Source organism: Haliaeetus leucocephalus, unplaced genomic scaffold, assembly GCF_000737465.1.
Source record: "Haliaeetus leucocephalus isolate CR32 unplaced genomic scaffold, Haliaeetus_leucocephalus-4.0 Scaffold215, whole genome shotgun sequence".
Lineage (NCBI taxonomy): Eukaryota > Metazoa > Chordata > Aves > Accipitriformes > Accipitridae > Haliaeetus > Haliaeetus leucocephalus.
Window position 1 is genome coordinate 409,080 of NW_010972651.1, and position 14,243 is coordinate 423,322.

General features: G+C 57.9%; 2 protein-coding genes across 3 annotated transcripts in view; both read left to right on the forward strand.

Moving 5' to 3' along the window:
• The window catches only part of LOC104831209 (nuclear receptor ROR-beta-like), a 10,302-nt gene extending 3,217 nt beyond the window's left edge, over nucleotides 1–7,085 (forward strand). Inside the window, exons 3-11 of the mRNA XM_010566626.1 lie at nucleotides 2,127–2,212; nucleotides 2,313–2,454; nucleotides 2,779–3,192; nucleotides 3,630–3,751; nucleotides 4,098–4,230; nucleotides 5,298–5,405; nucleotides 5,801–5,911; nucleotides 6,247–6,359; nucleotides 6,917–7,085. Coding sequence (XP_010564928.1) covers nucleotides 2,127–2,212; nucleotides 2,313–2,454; nucleotides 2,779–3,192; nucleotides 3,630–3,751; nucleotides 4,098–4,230; nucleotides 5,298–5,405; nucleotides 5,801–5,911; nucleotides 6,247–6,359; nucleotides 6,917–7,078 — 1,391 coding nt within the window. The 3' untranslated portion in view covers nucleotides 7,079–7,085. The remainder of the gene's footprint in view (nucleotides 1–2,126; nucleotides 2,213–2,312; nucleotides 2,455–2,778; nucleotides 3,193–3,629; nucleotides 3,752–4,097; nucleotides 4,231–5,297; nucleotides 5,406–5,800; nucleotides 5,912–6,246; nucleotides 6,360–6,916) is intronic.
• A 6,808-nt stretch (nucleotides 7,086–13,893) lies between these two features.
• Nucleotides 13,894–14,243, forward strand: part of SCAMP4 (secretory carrier membrane protein 4) — a 20,106-nt gene continuing 19,756 nt past the window's right edge. The window contains exon 1 of one of the 2 annotated variants that reach the window (XM_010566599.1): nucleotides 13,894–13,940. The gene's annotated coding sequence lies outside the window, so the exon portion shown is untranslated. Of the gene's footprint in view, nucleotides 13,950–14,243 lie in introns of both variants that reach the window. The other variant, XM_010566600.1, reaches the window with a different exon arrangement.

Below are 14,243 nucleotides of genomic sequence, written 5' to 3' on the forward strand. Positions count from 1 at the left end.
GGGGGGGGGGGCTCCCCTCTGCCTGGGCCTGGGGGGGCAGGGGCAGGATTTGGCCATCGGCATCACACAAAGCCATCCCCACTGTTGGGAGCTGAGGAACGGCTTTCGGGTGAGCGGAGCAGCACCCTCGGGTTTTGCTCGGCGGGTGCGAGGGCCACGCTCGGCCCAGCTGTTTTGCCGGGCGTGCGGTGCCGGTAATTGCAGGGGGCCGGGAGTATCGGCCGCGGGCGTGAGGGCGCGGCACGCCGGCGATGCATCACCCCAGCGCTGCCGGCGGCTGCAATTACGTTGCATAACGAACCGACGCCGCTTCCTGCTGGGGGTGGCATCACCTCCCTGTACCCCCCACAGTGCCACCACCTCCGTCCCGTCCCCGCGCTCACCCCTGGGCGATAGGGACAGGGTTTGGGGCAGGGAGTCGGGGCGCGGAGGGGTCCCCGCGGTTTGCGGGTTGCACCCCGCTCTGGTGGCACGGGCGAAGGCGGCGGTGGGAGCCGGGGAATCGGGGGGGTTCTTGGTTGTCAGAGTCCGCGAGCGAGATGGGGGTGCTGGCACGTCACCCTGCCGGTGCCTCTGTCCCCTGCCAAAGGGATGACCCCCCCCCGGGGCTGCTCCTGGAGGGGGGGGCTTGAATGGGAGGATGTTCTGACCATCCCTGCCCGCTCCCTGCCATCCCCGGGTGGGCAGCTCTGCTGTCCCAGCCCCAAAAGTACAGCAGAGGCACAGGCAGAGGCTTTGGGGAGGGACAAGGGGGTGTGTGACCCCCTCGGGTTTGGGGGACGACGACAACGACACAGCCCTGGGAGAAGCCCAACTCAGGAGCTCTGGGGAGGGGGGGCGAACCCCAAAATCACCTGGTGCATTTAGGGCAGGAGCCAAGCAGCGAGTCAATGGGTGGAGGAGGGATCCATCCCTCTGCTGGCACCTGGACTTGGGGTGAGTCCTTCCCCCATATGGCTGGGAGTAAATCTGCCCCGGAGAGGGGGACCGATAGCATCCCGGCCGCCCCGCTGCATGGCGATGCTCGTGCTGACCCAGCCCAGCCTCCCCAAAAGCAACGAGGGACCCCAGGGCACCACCGGGTGCCGGGGTGCAGGCGGCACTGGTCGAGCACCGGGGCTGTCACCCACAGAGGTGGCCCCTGCCAGCAGCAATCCGCAAAACACGTCCCTCGACCAGAACCAGTTGCTCCCAGGGGAGAAGAGAGGCAGAAGGGAATTACCGAAGCCGGAGATTTGCACGGGCCCAGGAGATTTGAAATAACCATAATCTGGCCGCGGGGGTTATTTTGGCGTGGCAGCGGCTGCCCAGCACCCTCGAGAGCAATGCCAAGCTGAGCCCGGCCGGGGGGCGCGGGGGCTGGAGTGGGGATTAGAGGGTGCAGAGATGCCGGGAGGCACGTACGAGTCCCAGAGGTGCCCCACGTCCCCCCCGCCGGTGCACACGGGGCAGGCAGAGCCAGCACAGATCTGGGGCAGCTGGAAAATGAGGAGGACGAAGCCTATTAGCAGCTCAGTGCCAGCGAAGCAGAAGCGGGGAGGGAAGCGGATTTATGGGGGGAAGGGGGCTGGGACCTTGAGCCGGCGATGGCTATATCGGTCCTGGGTTTTCTAAGGAGCTGCCGGGAGGGGGTCAGGGGCCCCCCGGACCCTCTGCTTGGGTCAGACCCCAGGCAGCAGAGGGTCCGTGGCTGCAGGGACAGGGATGGTCCCTGTGCTGAGGGTGTCCCTGTCTGTGGTGCCCTCCCAGCGTGCATGCACCAGCTGAAAAATAAGGGGAATGATTCCAAAACGGGGTCCTGGGCAGGCTGGTGCACAAACGTGCTGTACTCTCATGGCTCAAAGGGCTTTTCTACCCATCTCTTAGTGCTGGAGAGGATGGCAGAGCGGATGGGGGTACCCCACGTCCTGCCTGGGCCTTTTTGGGGGCCTCTCTGAGGCACAAGCATCCTTGCGGGGTCTGTGGAAAGGGCTGAGCTGCCGGCAGGTCCAGATCTCGTGCCTCAGTTTCCCCAGCTGCCGAGCAGGGCTGCAACTGTCGCAGAGGGAGGGCCATCTCCCTCATTCGGTTTAGTGGCAGCCATCATTAACCACCGTGGTTTTCCCCCTTTTCCCCTTCCACCGCAGCCCAAATTGAAGTGATCCCGTGCAAGATCTGCGGAGACAAGTCCTCGGGGATCCACTACGGTGTTATCACCTGTGAAGGCTGCAAGGTGAGCCCAGGGACACCCAGAGATGGGTGCCAGCGGGCGGGCGGCCGCAGGGGCTGGCATCCCGCCGGGCACTTTCCCAACACCTCCCCATCCCACGCAGGGTTTTTTTCGGAGGAGCCAGCAGAACAATGCCAGCTACTCCTGCTCCCGGCAGAGGAACTGCCTGATCGACCGCACCAACCGCAACCGCTGCCAGCACTGCCGCCTGCAGAAATGCCTGGCGCTGGGCATGTCCCGCGACGGTGAGTTGTGCCTGGGGTCACCAGGGGCATGTCTGCTCCTCCTCAGAGCCAGTCGGGCTGTCAGGGCTGAAGCTGCTTCCCCCGTGGGGCCAGCCCGGTGAAAGGAGGTTTTTGGGAAGCGAGAAATGCTTTTGCATCTTCTGTAGGAAAATTTAAATCGATTCTGTTCCGTTCGACGCTGGGTCGGTCTGGCGTGGGGGGTGCATCTGATGGGGCTCCTATACCCCCAAACCACACAATCCCCTGGGAGCCAGGACCTTTCGCGGCTCTTGCTCTTGGGGGGCAAAGCTGCCCTGACACAGCCGCCCTCTCCTCCCTGGGCAGCGGTGAAGTTCGGTCGCATGTCGAAGAAGCAGCGGGACAGCCTGTACGCCGAGGTGCAGAAGCACCAGCAGAGCCAGGAGCAGAGCGGCGGCACCAAGGATGAGCCCGAGCCCCTGAGCCGTGTCTACACCACCAGCGTCAGCAGCGGGATCTCGGACCTGGATGACATCTCCACGCTGTCGGATGGGCTCCTCTTTGAATTCCCCCTCACCCCCGATGGCAGCAGCACCTACTACAACCTCGACCTGCTCGCCTCGGCGCAGCCCTCGCCTGACCAGTCCAGCCTGGACGTGGCTGATGCCACACTTATCAAGCAGGAGTCCATCTACGAGCTGATGCTGGAGCCAGCCCTGTTCGCACACGGTGCGCTGGAGGGCGGCCAGCTGGCTGCCGATATCTCAGTCCTCGAGATCGGTGAGCATTGGCATGGTCCCGGCGCGACGCCGGGCACACACGGGGTGTGCAGCCCTGGGGATGGTGCTTGGTGCAGTCCTGGGCGCCTTGCAGGACGAATCCAGCCCTGGGTGCCCACGCTGTGCCAGGCACGCTCGCAGTGAGGGACTGACCCAGCCCCAGCCCTTGGACCAGCCCCAAGCCCATCCCCTCCTCTAGGCTGAGCACTGTCAGAGCTCAGCGCACCTGAGGTTGTGCAGAGCGTTCCCCCCTCTGCCTTGGGGACAGCCCCCGACACCCGTCTGTCCTCATATCCCCGTGACACCGCGCATGAGCCCCTCTGCCCCTCCAGCCCCAGCAGCCCCCCAGGACACCCAGGAGAGGACAGTGTCGGGGTGTGAGGACAGGGGGGCCGGCGGCGTCCCCGGGACTCACCGCCCACTGCCCTTACCTTGCAGACCGGGTAGCCCAGAACGTGGTGAAGTCGCACCTGGAGACGTGCCAGTACACGACGGAGGAGCTCAAGCGCCTGGCGTGGACCCTCTACTCCCCTGAGGAGGTCCGCGCTTTGCAGAGCAAGGTGAGTGCCGCTGCGGTGGCCCCCCCAGCTCCCCGCCACAGCCAGAGCTGCGGCAGCCCTTGGCAAGGGCCACCGCTATCCTCCAGTGCTGCGCCAAGGCAGGGATGAAGGCGAGGAGGATGAGGAGGGTCTTTCAGTGCTTTGGGAGCTGCAAAAGCCCAGTATTGGGGTGGGTTTGTGGTGGCAGGTCATGTCCCGGGTGTCCTAGTGCCACCAGCCCCTCCGTGGATGGCATGGCACCTGGGTCCCTTCTCTGCCCTGTGCAGTGGGGTGGGGGGGACGGACAGCGGAGTCAGGGTGATGGGGTGGCAGCGAGCCCTAAGGGACGTCCCTGCTGTGCCGGCAGAGCTGCGAGGCCATGTGGCAGCAGTGCTCGCTGCAGATCTCCAATGCCATCCAGTACGTGGTGGAGTTCGCCAAGCGCATCGACGGCTTCATGGAGCTCTGCCAGAACGACCAAATCATTCTCCTGAAAGCCGGTAAGAGCAGGGCACCCTGCCATCCCCCTTCATGTCCCTGCCGTCCCCCTCACATCCCCACCATCCCTCTTGCGTCCCCAACACCTCTCGCGAGCGGCAGCTGCGGTGCCGAAGGCATATCCCATCTTTTCTTTTGGCTAGTGCTTTCCTTTCGGGATCTCCCCTCCCTCACCACCCCGGTCGGCCCCGGGCTCGGCATCGGTGCTCAGGGAGCAGGTACTGGGCTGGAAGGAGTTGAAGGTGATATTTAAAGGTGATGGTATAAAGAGGGACGTGAGCAGTGGCCTCCCTGAGCAAAGGCTTTTCTCCATGGTCGCCTTCAACCAAACGTCACCCAGAAACCAGGATAGAAATGAGCCCAGTGGGTTCTCCCCCAGGAAAAGGGGTGCCAAACCCAAAGGGGAGCAGGGAGGGAGAAGAGGAAAGGATTGACCTCTTCTCCCAGCAAGAGACTGGGAAGAGGAGGACAACGGCAGCGCACACTTGTGTCCCCTACCTGTCTGTCTGCCTGAGCTGGTGAGGCTGTGCCCGGGCAAGGGACCTGAACGTGCAAAAGCCCAAAAATGCCAAAAAAGGCAGAAGAGCCTCCCAGTTTGTGAACTTTCAGGGCTGGGGAGCTGAAAGCCTCAGCCAGCACAGGGAATGTGTGCCAGCCTCCTGGTAGAGTGCTGAACCCTGAAGCCAGAGCTGGCTGTGCCCAACACGCTGGAGTTTAACTCGTTCTTTCATTTCTTCCTTCCATTTTCTTTTTATTTATTTTGTTTTCACCCTCTCCCCTCTTGGTGCTCCACCATGACCTCGATCGATCTCTGTGTCCGGCTGCAAATGCCTGGATAATATTTGCCTTTGGTGAAATATTGTGGTCGCAATTGGAAACCTAAATTTACCAAACCCGCAAACCCAAATTGGATGTATTGGAATAACCAATTTGCTCTTGGGAATGAACAATCTGGACTTCAAACTTGCACTGGGGGCTTTCCTCTTTCTTACATTTGGTCCGGGGATGATGGAACCCCCCCTGCCCTACCCTGCCCTGCCCTCGTCTGCGCTCTCTCTGCCTACGTCAGGTTGCCTTGAGGTGCTCCTGATCCGCATGATCCGTGCGTTCAACCCCTTGAACAACACCGTCCTCTTCGAGGGGAAGTTTGGCGGCGTGCAGATGTTCAAGTCGCTTGGTAAGACCTGCTTCGCTGCACCTCTCTCGGGGTTCTCCTCTCCTTTCAACGCCCGGACGGGGCTGGGGTTTGCAGCCAGGTGAAATGCAGCATCCCTGCGCCTGGGCTAAATCCCCGGGGTACAGGAGGGGGTGAGACCCCCCTGTGTTTGCTCCCACATCTGTTGGGATCGGGTTGATGTGCGCCACGGTTGGGACCTGCTTTCTGCCCCAGCCCAAAGCCCAGTGATGCTGGGCATCCTCTGCTGCAGACCCCCCCCATTCACCCATCTTGTCTGTCAAAAGCTTTCCAAGCCCCGGGTGCCGCTGGGGTTGGCCAGTGGGTGGGAGTTTGGGGGTGCCGCCAGGCAGCGTGCAGCCGTGACGTCCCCCTCTTCTCCGCTGTCCCCCCATCAGGCTGTGACGACCTCATCGGCGCCATCTTCGAGCTGGGGAGGACCCTGTGCCGCCTGCAGCTGTCGGATGAGGAGCTTGCCCTCTTCACCGCTGCCGTCCTGCTCTCCCCAGGTATGGGTGGGCTATGGGGGGACACCACAACTAGGGCTGGCTGAGGAGGGGGGTGTTGTGCCAAAGCTGGGGAGAGCTGACCTGTAAATCTCAGTGCTGCTTCCTTGGTGGATGATTTAAGTTACTCCTGGGAAAGGAGGTTGGGGGATGAAATGCATCTGAAAATGCATCTGCCAGAACTCCTCAGTGGGAGGAGGAGCCACATTGCCCACAGTGGGATGGGGGGATGCAGAAAGGGGCTGCCTGGCCATGTCACCGTCCCCAAAAGCATCCTGTGGAGCAGGAAGGGTTAAAAGCGCAAGAAGCCACAGCACTGACTCGGCCATCTCCCGTAGATCGCCCGTGGCTGACGGAGTCCAAGAAGGTGCAGAAGCTCCAGGACAAGATCTACGTGGCCCTGCAGCACGAGATCCAGAAGAAACACTCCGCCGAAGACAAGCTCTCGAAGGTAAAGGAGCTGCCTGCGTGCGGCACGGGGAGCCCGGACGGGGCATGGCATGTGTGCCACGGGGAGGTGTCTGAACTGGTGGGTGTAGCTGTGTCAGAGCTCACTAGCCACGCATGGCATTTTTTGCGGGGTGAGCCCTGGGACCTGTTGAAGGAGGAGGAGGATTTCTCTTTCCAAGGGCTGTGCATCTCTGTTGCAGTGCAGACAGCCCCATGCCGCTGAGCCCAGCAGTGCATCAGGCAGTGGGGGTTTGGGGCAAAAGGAGCTGTTTCAGGAACGCTTTGGGTAGGACAGAGCTGGGATGGGGACGGGGGGGCACTGGGGGGATCCTCACACCCTCCCAGGTGCTGGTTTTCCTGCGCAAAGATGTGGGTTTGGAGGCAAGGCCATGCTGCTGCCAGGCTGCCCAAAGGTGGGGGGTGTACGCTGGTGCCCCTGGTGCCAGGCAGAGCCAGTGGTCCCCAAACCCACCCGCTTGTCCCCAAGGAAGGGGGAACGGCGGTGTGAGAGATGCTAGCAGGGAACCCAGTGGTCACCAGCTCCTTCTTTCCCTGCAGATGGTTTCCAAGCTGCCCTTGATGAAGACCATTTGCAACCTGCACTTGGACAAGCTGGAATTTTTCCGTCTCCTGCACCCGGAGACTGCCATGAACTTCCCACCCCTCTATAAGGAGGTCTTTAACTCGGAGCTTCAGTACAGCGACCCACGGGAGAGCTAAGGCTGGGAGCCGCCAGCCTCCTTTGAGTTCCCCAAAATTTGGAGACGAACTAAACTTCAGAGGTTTGGGGCAGTTTATTTAAATCAAATAATCAAACTCAAGAGAACCCAGGGGGCTGGGATATATCCCTGGCCCTGTTTCCTCGCTGTGGATTGCAATAGCTCTTGAATGTAAAGCACCTTGAAGGAAAAAGCAAACGGACTTTGCCATACCAGTGAAATGAATGTGAAACTTCTGCTCGGGAGAGGAGATGCTCCTGGCAGTGGTAAGGGACCAACTCCTCCCCACAGTGCACGGACCCAGGGGAGCGCACGCCACGCACACGCCGCCACGCTCGCGGCACGGCCCTTCCCGCTGTCCTGGCTGCACTCCATTGCTGATTTTTTTTTTGTTAATTATTATTTTTATTTTATTTTTTTTACCCAAACACAAGGCATGGGATAAAGAAGGGGCAAGGCAGACTTGGCTGGATAGGGGTGAACCAGGCCGGTGGGGGCACCTTTGGGCTCCCGGCTGGAGCTGAGGAGAGGGCAAAGGCAGAGCCTTTGCTTTATTTCTTCTCCCATGGGTGCAGCGAGCCCGCAGGGCACGGGGTGACCTCAGGAGCTTGGCTGAGAAAGACCTGGCTGTGGCTGGAGGGGGATTCGGCACAGGATTTTCCCATGGAGGAGGCTGGTTTGAGGGAAAAGATGCCCAATGCATCAGGGGAAAAGCTTTGCAGGGCCTCCGTGCTCTCCGTCGCAGCATTTTCCCAAATGCCTGGCCAACTCCCCATCCAGCTGGCTGACTGCCTGGCTTTTCAGAGCTGATTCGGCAGGTCTGCCTACCTCGTGCCATCTTTCCACATCCTGAGCGCTTTTTGAAGAGGGGCTTTGCCCTTGCGACTGTGGCCAAATCCCAGCTCCCAGCTGCTCCAGCCCAGAGGCAGCCGCAGGCGTTGGTGCAGGCGCCAGGGCTCGGTGCCTGTCCCCACGTGTTGTCGCAGGCAGTGGCTCTTTGGGTGCTGGCTGTTGTGTGTAGTTTTCTTATCGAGATCATTAAAACTGTCCTGTGGCTCAGCACCCAGAGGAGGTTTTGTGGCCTTTCCTCCACCCAGCCCACAGCTGGTGCCACTGCCGGGTCCCCCCTTCCCATGCTGGGACCACCGGGAGCACGGCCGTGACTGCTGTTGCAGGTCGAGTTGGACCCAGGCTTTTTCCCCCCAAGGAGCTCTTTAGAACTGTTATCTTGGGGTTTGTTCTCTATTTAGCAGGACCTGGGAGCTTTTTAGGGAGAGAAGCTGCCCACTGGGGTCAAGGGGAAGTGAAAGGTCCTTATTCCTTCCCCAGGAAGTCACGGTGTGGTCGGGACCTGCTGCTCCAAGCTTGGGAGGCTCAAAAGGTGAAGAAGGGATGGATTTGTGGGGTGATGCTGTGATAGCCTGCAGCCAGCAGGGCTGCTTGAGGGGCTCTCTGGCCAGGCTCTGCAGATGGTTTTTCCGTCCCTATTCCTGCTCCTCCTGCAGCGAATGCCAAAAGCTACAAGGGAAAAACCTGCTCCGAGGCAGCCCCAGTTTCTGCTGACAAAGGGCTAAAATCCCAAGCCCCTTCCCGCTTCATGTTGATTTCTCGTGCATCCAACCCCATCCTCTGGCAGCTCAGATCATCCCCAAGTGTAAGCCGAAGACCTTCAATTCCATAATTGCACCCCTTAAAGTAAACGAGCAGCTTTCTTAGTGATGGTAGGGGATATTCATGCTTTTGGTTAAAAGACCTCCTAGGGAAGACCATGGACCAACGTTGACTGGGGAAGACTTGCCAGGAAGCCGATGGGATTTCTGCTTTGGTATAAGGCGGAGAAAAACTTGGGACCATGCTATTCCCTGGCAGCTGCCATCCGCCACATACAGCCATGCGCTTTCTGGTTTTGCTAACCGCTGTCTGAACTGCTTCTCAAAGCACATTGGAGTTCGTCAGCCTTGTTTCTCTCCCCGATGGCGTTACAGCCCAGGTCTCTGGTGAAGGCTGCTGACCCTCCCAGCGGCCCCACGCGATGTTGAGTGCCAATGCGTCGTTCTCCAGTGCAGTGTTCGCCGGGGCGGGGATGCGCCATGCTTGTTTCCTGCCCTCTCGGATCCTAAAGCTTGTGAGAAGTGAGAAGTTAGTACTGCCTTTTTCGTCTAGAGGGTTGTGCCTTTTTTTGAAGAATCATTTCCGACAGCACCGTTCGCTTCCCAGCTCCTCCCTGCAGGGAAAAGCACATGAAAAAATGAATGTGCTTCGTGGAGGGGGCTCTCGCCCTCCGTTTCTGCAGGACAGCAGCACTCCCTTTCTCAGAGGAGACAGCCGCGGGTGTTTTGAAATGTTTGAGGGGAAAAAAAAAAAGCACACACCCTTCTTTACGTCCTCAGTATTCGTCAGCCAATGTGCACCAATGGTCAATGTCACTGTTTTCATTTCATCCGGCAAAGAAACCAAGAAAGCACCTTAAATTGGGAAAAGACTGAGCCCTCGCCACCGGTTGCGTTTTTCTGGCTTATGACACAGCGTCCATCTCATGGGAGAGATTTTGGATTCTGAGCAATAAAAGCCCCTGTGGGAATCTAGGGAAGACTGGAAGTATTAAACACGTGTAACTCAACCTGCCAAACTGCGGGAACCTGCACTTTTAAGTTCTCTCTAAAGGAACCGACTTGTTGATTAATGATTTCTTGGGAGGGGGTAAATGATTAAATGTCGATTAAATGATTTCTTGCCTGGGACGGGCAGCATGCATCGAAAGGGATGGCAAGGGCTCGCCGAACCCCCCGCAGCACCTCTGCTGGCTGCAGCCTCTGCTTTCAGCTCACCCGAATACACGGGGCAGTGGTGGCAGTGCCAAGGTCCCTTGCGCTCCCTCTGTGCCACCAAGAGCAGTGGCTTGGCAGAGCCAGGCATTGAGCTTGTAGAGAAAGGGCAAATGAAAAAGCCTGGGTAGAAATGCCTGAAAAAGGGAGATTTCCACTCTCCCCTGCGCCGGAGCTGCGTGTGGGCAGTGGAGATGATGCATGAGAGCCCTGAGACGCCCAGCTTGCTTCAATGCTCGGTCCTCGGCATCTTGGAAACATTTCCATCCCACTGACCACAAGACGTTTTGCCGCTTTATTTTCAGACAGACCTCGGCAGCAGTTCCCTTGAGCTGGGCAACCTCAGATGCGAGGGATTGCTCTTTTCCAGACGAAGATTAATTTTGTGTTTGTTTGTTTGCTCTGGCAGTTTAGCTGAGTGTGCATTTCCACCTCCAGAACCCTCACACTGTGTATAAAAATGGATAAAATATATATATAATATATATTCTTGTGAATGTTGGTGCAAAAGAGAAAAATATATAAAGTTTCAGTTGGTTTTATGTTATTTTTTATCTATATGAATGAAAGGAAGAAATGGAAAACATTTTTTTCCATTTACCACCCTCCACACACACCTACCTGTAGATACCAACAGGTTTTATGGAAATGTTTTACTTTTTAGATTTAGGAACATGCTTCTATTCTCATTGAATGTTCTGTCTTGTAAGATTGTAATTTCTATTTTTTTAAAGAAAAGAAAATAATTAAATAAAATTTCCTCTTTCGGACCAGTCAGCTAGGAAGGGAGGGTGGGGGAGGGAGAAATGTTTATTTAAGGACAAAAGCATTGTCTGAATTTTTCATGACATTAAATAAAAAGTAATATAATGTATGGACAAAAAACTTTTTATTGAGGTGTGTTCTATAGGTATGTAGATGTATATTGCACAAAATTTACAGGGAGAAAAATAAAGTCTGTTTTACAACGTAAAAAAAAAAAAAATGTTGGAAATAAGTGACTGTGATTCCAAATTTTAGCAAAGTCTGGGGCTGGAAGCAAAGCCCTCAAAGTCACAGAAAAGCCTTTCATTTCTTCAGCAGACTCAGGACCAAGCTGTACCAGAAGCCCTGATCCAGTGCAGGATTTGGACATAAGGCTAGGTTTTAGTTGTTTTAAGGTATTATTGGGTCACTTAAAGCTAGGCAAACACTGGGAATGATCCCAAGATCTGGGAAGGAGCTTCATATGGGAAATGTCTGTTCAACCACAACCACAGTGAGGACAGTGACCGCACCTGGCAGTACTGGGGACACATTTTGGGGCAGGGGTACGTGGATTTGTTTTCAAACAGTACCCAGTCCTAGGATGGAAGGCAGGCCCTGGATACAAGGACTCGTGTGCAAGGACTCCTCTCCGTCAGGATGCAGATGGTTCTAAGGTATCACTGGGTATCAAGGGTGCAGATCTCATCCTCATTTCCCCCTTCCACTTCCCCTGACAATCTCACCTGGGTACCTGCTCCCCTGCTCCCTGTACAAATCCAGAGCAGTTGTGTCCCTCGGCAGCAGCAGTTGAACTGTCCAGGAGCTGTGCAGCAGAGCAAAATAATGAAAAGGGATCCTTGTACCAGCAGAGTCAGTAAATCCCAGGGTCTCACCCCACTGGCTCCTCAGCCACTGCCGCTCCACCATTCCCAGGAGGCAGCACACGTCCTCCTTCACGGTTTCCACCCACAGAGTTTATATATTGCAGGATAAAACCTGGCTGCTATCGAGAGCCAGGAACAGCCAGAAACATGGCATAGCTCATGGAGACATGGGGAAAGGTTATCATCCCGTTTGGAGACGGAGGGAGCGGAGCTGGGACTGCAGGGAGCCACTGTGTCCGGCACGGGAGCACGCAGGGACCAGCTGGAGCTGTGGCAGCAATGCAGATGTAGCAGCCCATGGCCTCGCCAAATTGCCACACACTGGCACTTTTATTTGGTTTTCATTTTTGAAAATGTGTCTTTTTGCACAAAAATCACGTTTCTTCATTTTGGGGGGGGACGACGACACTAAATAAAGCATGGGAAAGCAGTCAAAAAATCCCTTGCAAAGAGCTACTCCTTAAACAAAACACGTTTATGAAAAATGGCCTTTCAGTTCCAGGGGAGATGCTGGGAATTGCCAAGAGGAGTGTTGACATCCGCAGTCCGTGGGAGCCAGCGGAGGACGGGTTCCAGGGGCCCCTGGAACCCCAAACACCTCCAGCAAGAGGGGACGGCCCGAGCGTGTCTGTCCCACACGGGGCACAGCGAGGACAGGAGCTGCCGGTACGAGGGTGACCCGGCTGCCCAGTGTCCCTGTCCCTGGGCTTCTGCCACCCCGCTGCCCATCCCGCCTTCCCCCAGTAAGCACTCTTTCTCTCTTACTGGTGTCCCAACGTCCCCAGTAGCACTGGATTTACTGGGGCAGAGTGACCTCTACTGGTTTATAGCTAAAATATTCATTCCCTGCATGTCTGTGATGCTTCTAGATCGATGGAGGCAGGAGGCCTGATCCTTCCCTCCCAAAAAAAACATCTGCCTAGCTGGCAAATCCTGCAGCCAGGGCCACTGCCTGCACCCGCTTTGGGGAGCAAACCCCTGCAAAGCTGGGCAGCCTGCCTAGAGCAGGGGCCGAATGCGAGCAATGAGCCCCAAGACCTGTATTTTAGGGAAACTTTGCAGATGAGCGGTGGGAGAGCCTCAGCATTTGCTCAGCTAAGTGTTAAAGGGATGAGTCTGAATCAGACAGCCTGGAGCTGGGAGTGCCGTGTTTACAGCAGCCCCAGGGCTTATAAATGTTTTTAAAGTAGAGTAGCGTTTATATACAGCTGAATTAACAGCATTTACATAAAGCTGGTACCTCGGAGATGGATGGGTACCTATGTTAAGGAGTCTAACGCAGCGTTAAGTAAGGAGTTAAGGAGCTACAGAACCAAACAGAAGTGTATAAATCCAGCAAGTGTCTAAGTCCGGCTGTCAGTGTGGCAGGGTAGGGGCTTCCCAGTACGCTGTTGTCAGGCTGTGTCAGCACAAAGATTTTAGAGCCATTTGCCTGTTCAACCATCCCCACCCTGTTTTGCTGAACTGCAGGAGGAGGGAAGTCCCACAAGCACCGGGCACCAGCTCCGTTGTTGCTGATGATGACTTACCTGACTTATTCAGAAATGAAATCAGCACTTAATGGCAGAAGTTATAAACAGCAACTTCCTCGGCGACCACACAGCCCTGGGTCCCAAACCCAGCCGTCACCCACCGGCTGTTGTAACTAACCCTGGAACCAAAACTTGGCGAGAGCCAGCGGCTGGGTGCCGTAAATGCTGTTTGGAGACGGAGCCCGTGGGTGCTTCTGAAGCAGCTCTGGTGCCAGCGTGTCTTCTGCAGGGGGGGTCACGGCACGAACCCCCCCATCCCAAACCCGCTCTCTTTACCCAAAAAAAGAAACCAGTGCCAACATTGAGGCGGGCGGGCAGCACCTCGTCGCGCTGAGGGGTGCGGGCACCTCACTGCTGGGGTTTTTAACAGTTATGCAGGGGTCAGGGCGAGGGGAAGGGGGCCGGGGTCCCTGGGGGGGCTCAGCCTTGCTTAGCCGCGGCGGCCTCTCCGCTGAGGCTCCCCTCACCCCTCAAGGGCCGTCCACGCACCCCCCGGGCCGGCCCACGAAGCCGTCTGGAGAAGGGGCTGTGACAAACCCACCCCCTCGGGGCCACAAAGCGTCCCCGGTGGGGACAGGGTCGGGGGCGGGGTCGGGGGTCGGGGACCAGGCCGAGGCCGCTGCCCGCCCCTCCCGCCCCCCTGACAATTCTGTCCCCGTCGGCCCCCGTAGCGGAGTCAGCCGCGCCTCAGCCCACGCCCCGTCGCCGGCTGGCCACTCACGTGTCGAGAGGTGGGGGCGTGCCGCGGGGCACGCTGGGAAATGTAGTCCGCGACGCGGCGGAGTGCCGCGGCGGCGGCCATTGGAGGGACTCTCTTTCCCAGAGTACCCCGCGGCGGGCTCGGGGGAGCGGGGCGCCGGCCGCTGCGCTTTGAGGTGGGTACGGTGAGCGCCGGGCCGGGGTCGTGGCTGCGGGGGGACGGGGAGAGGCCGGGCCGGGGGGCAGCGGGGACAGCCTCGGAGGAGGAATGGGGGGGGAAGCTGGGGGTGGCCTCGGGGACTGGTGGTGTAGCGGGGCCGCCCCAGGAGGGTCGGCGGGGGTGGGACAGAGCTATCTCTGCCCTGGGGGTGTAATGGGGGCTGGCGGTGGGGCAGCGGGGAATGCCCCCGGGGGGGACACACGGGACGGGACACACATGACAGGGAGGGGGTAACTGGGACAGCAGCCCTGAGGGCAAC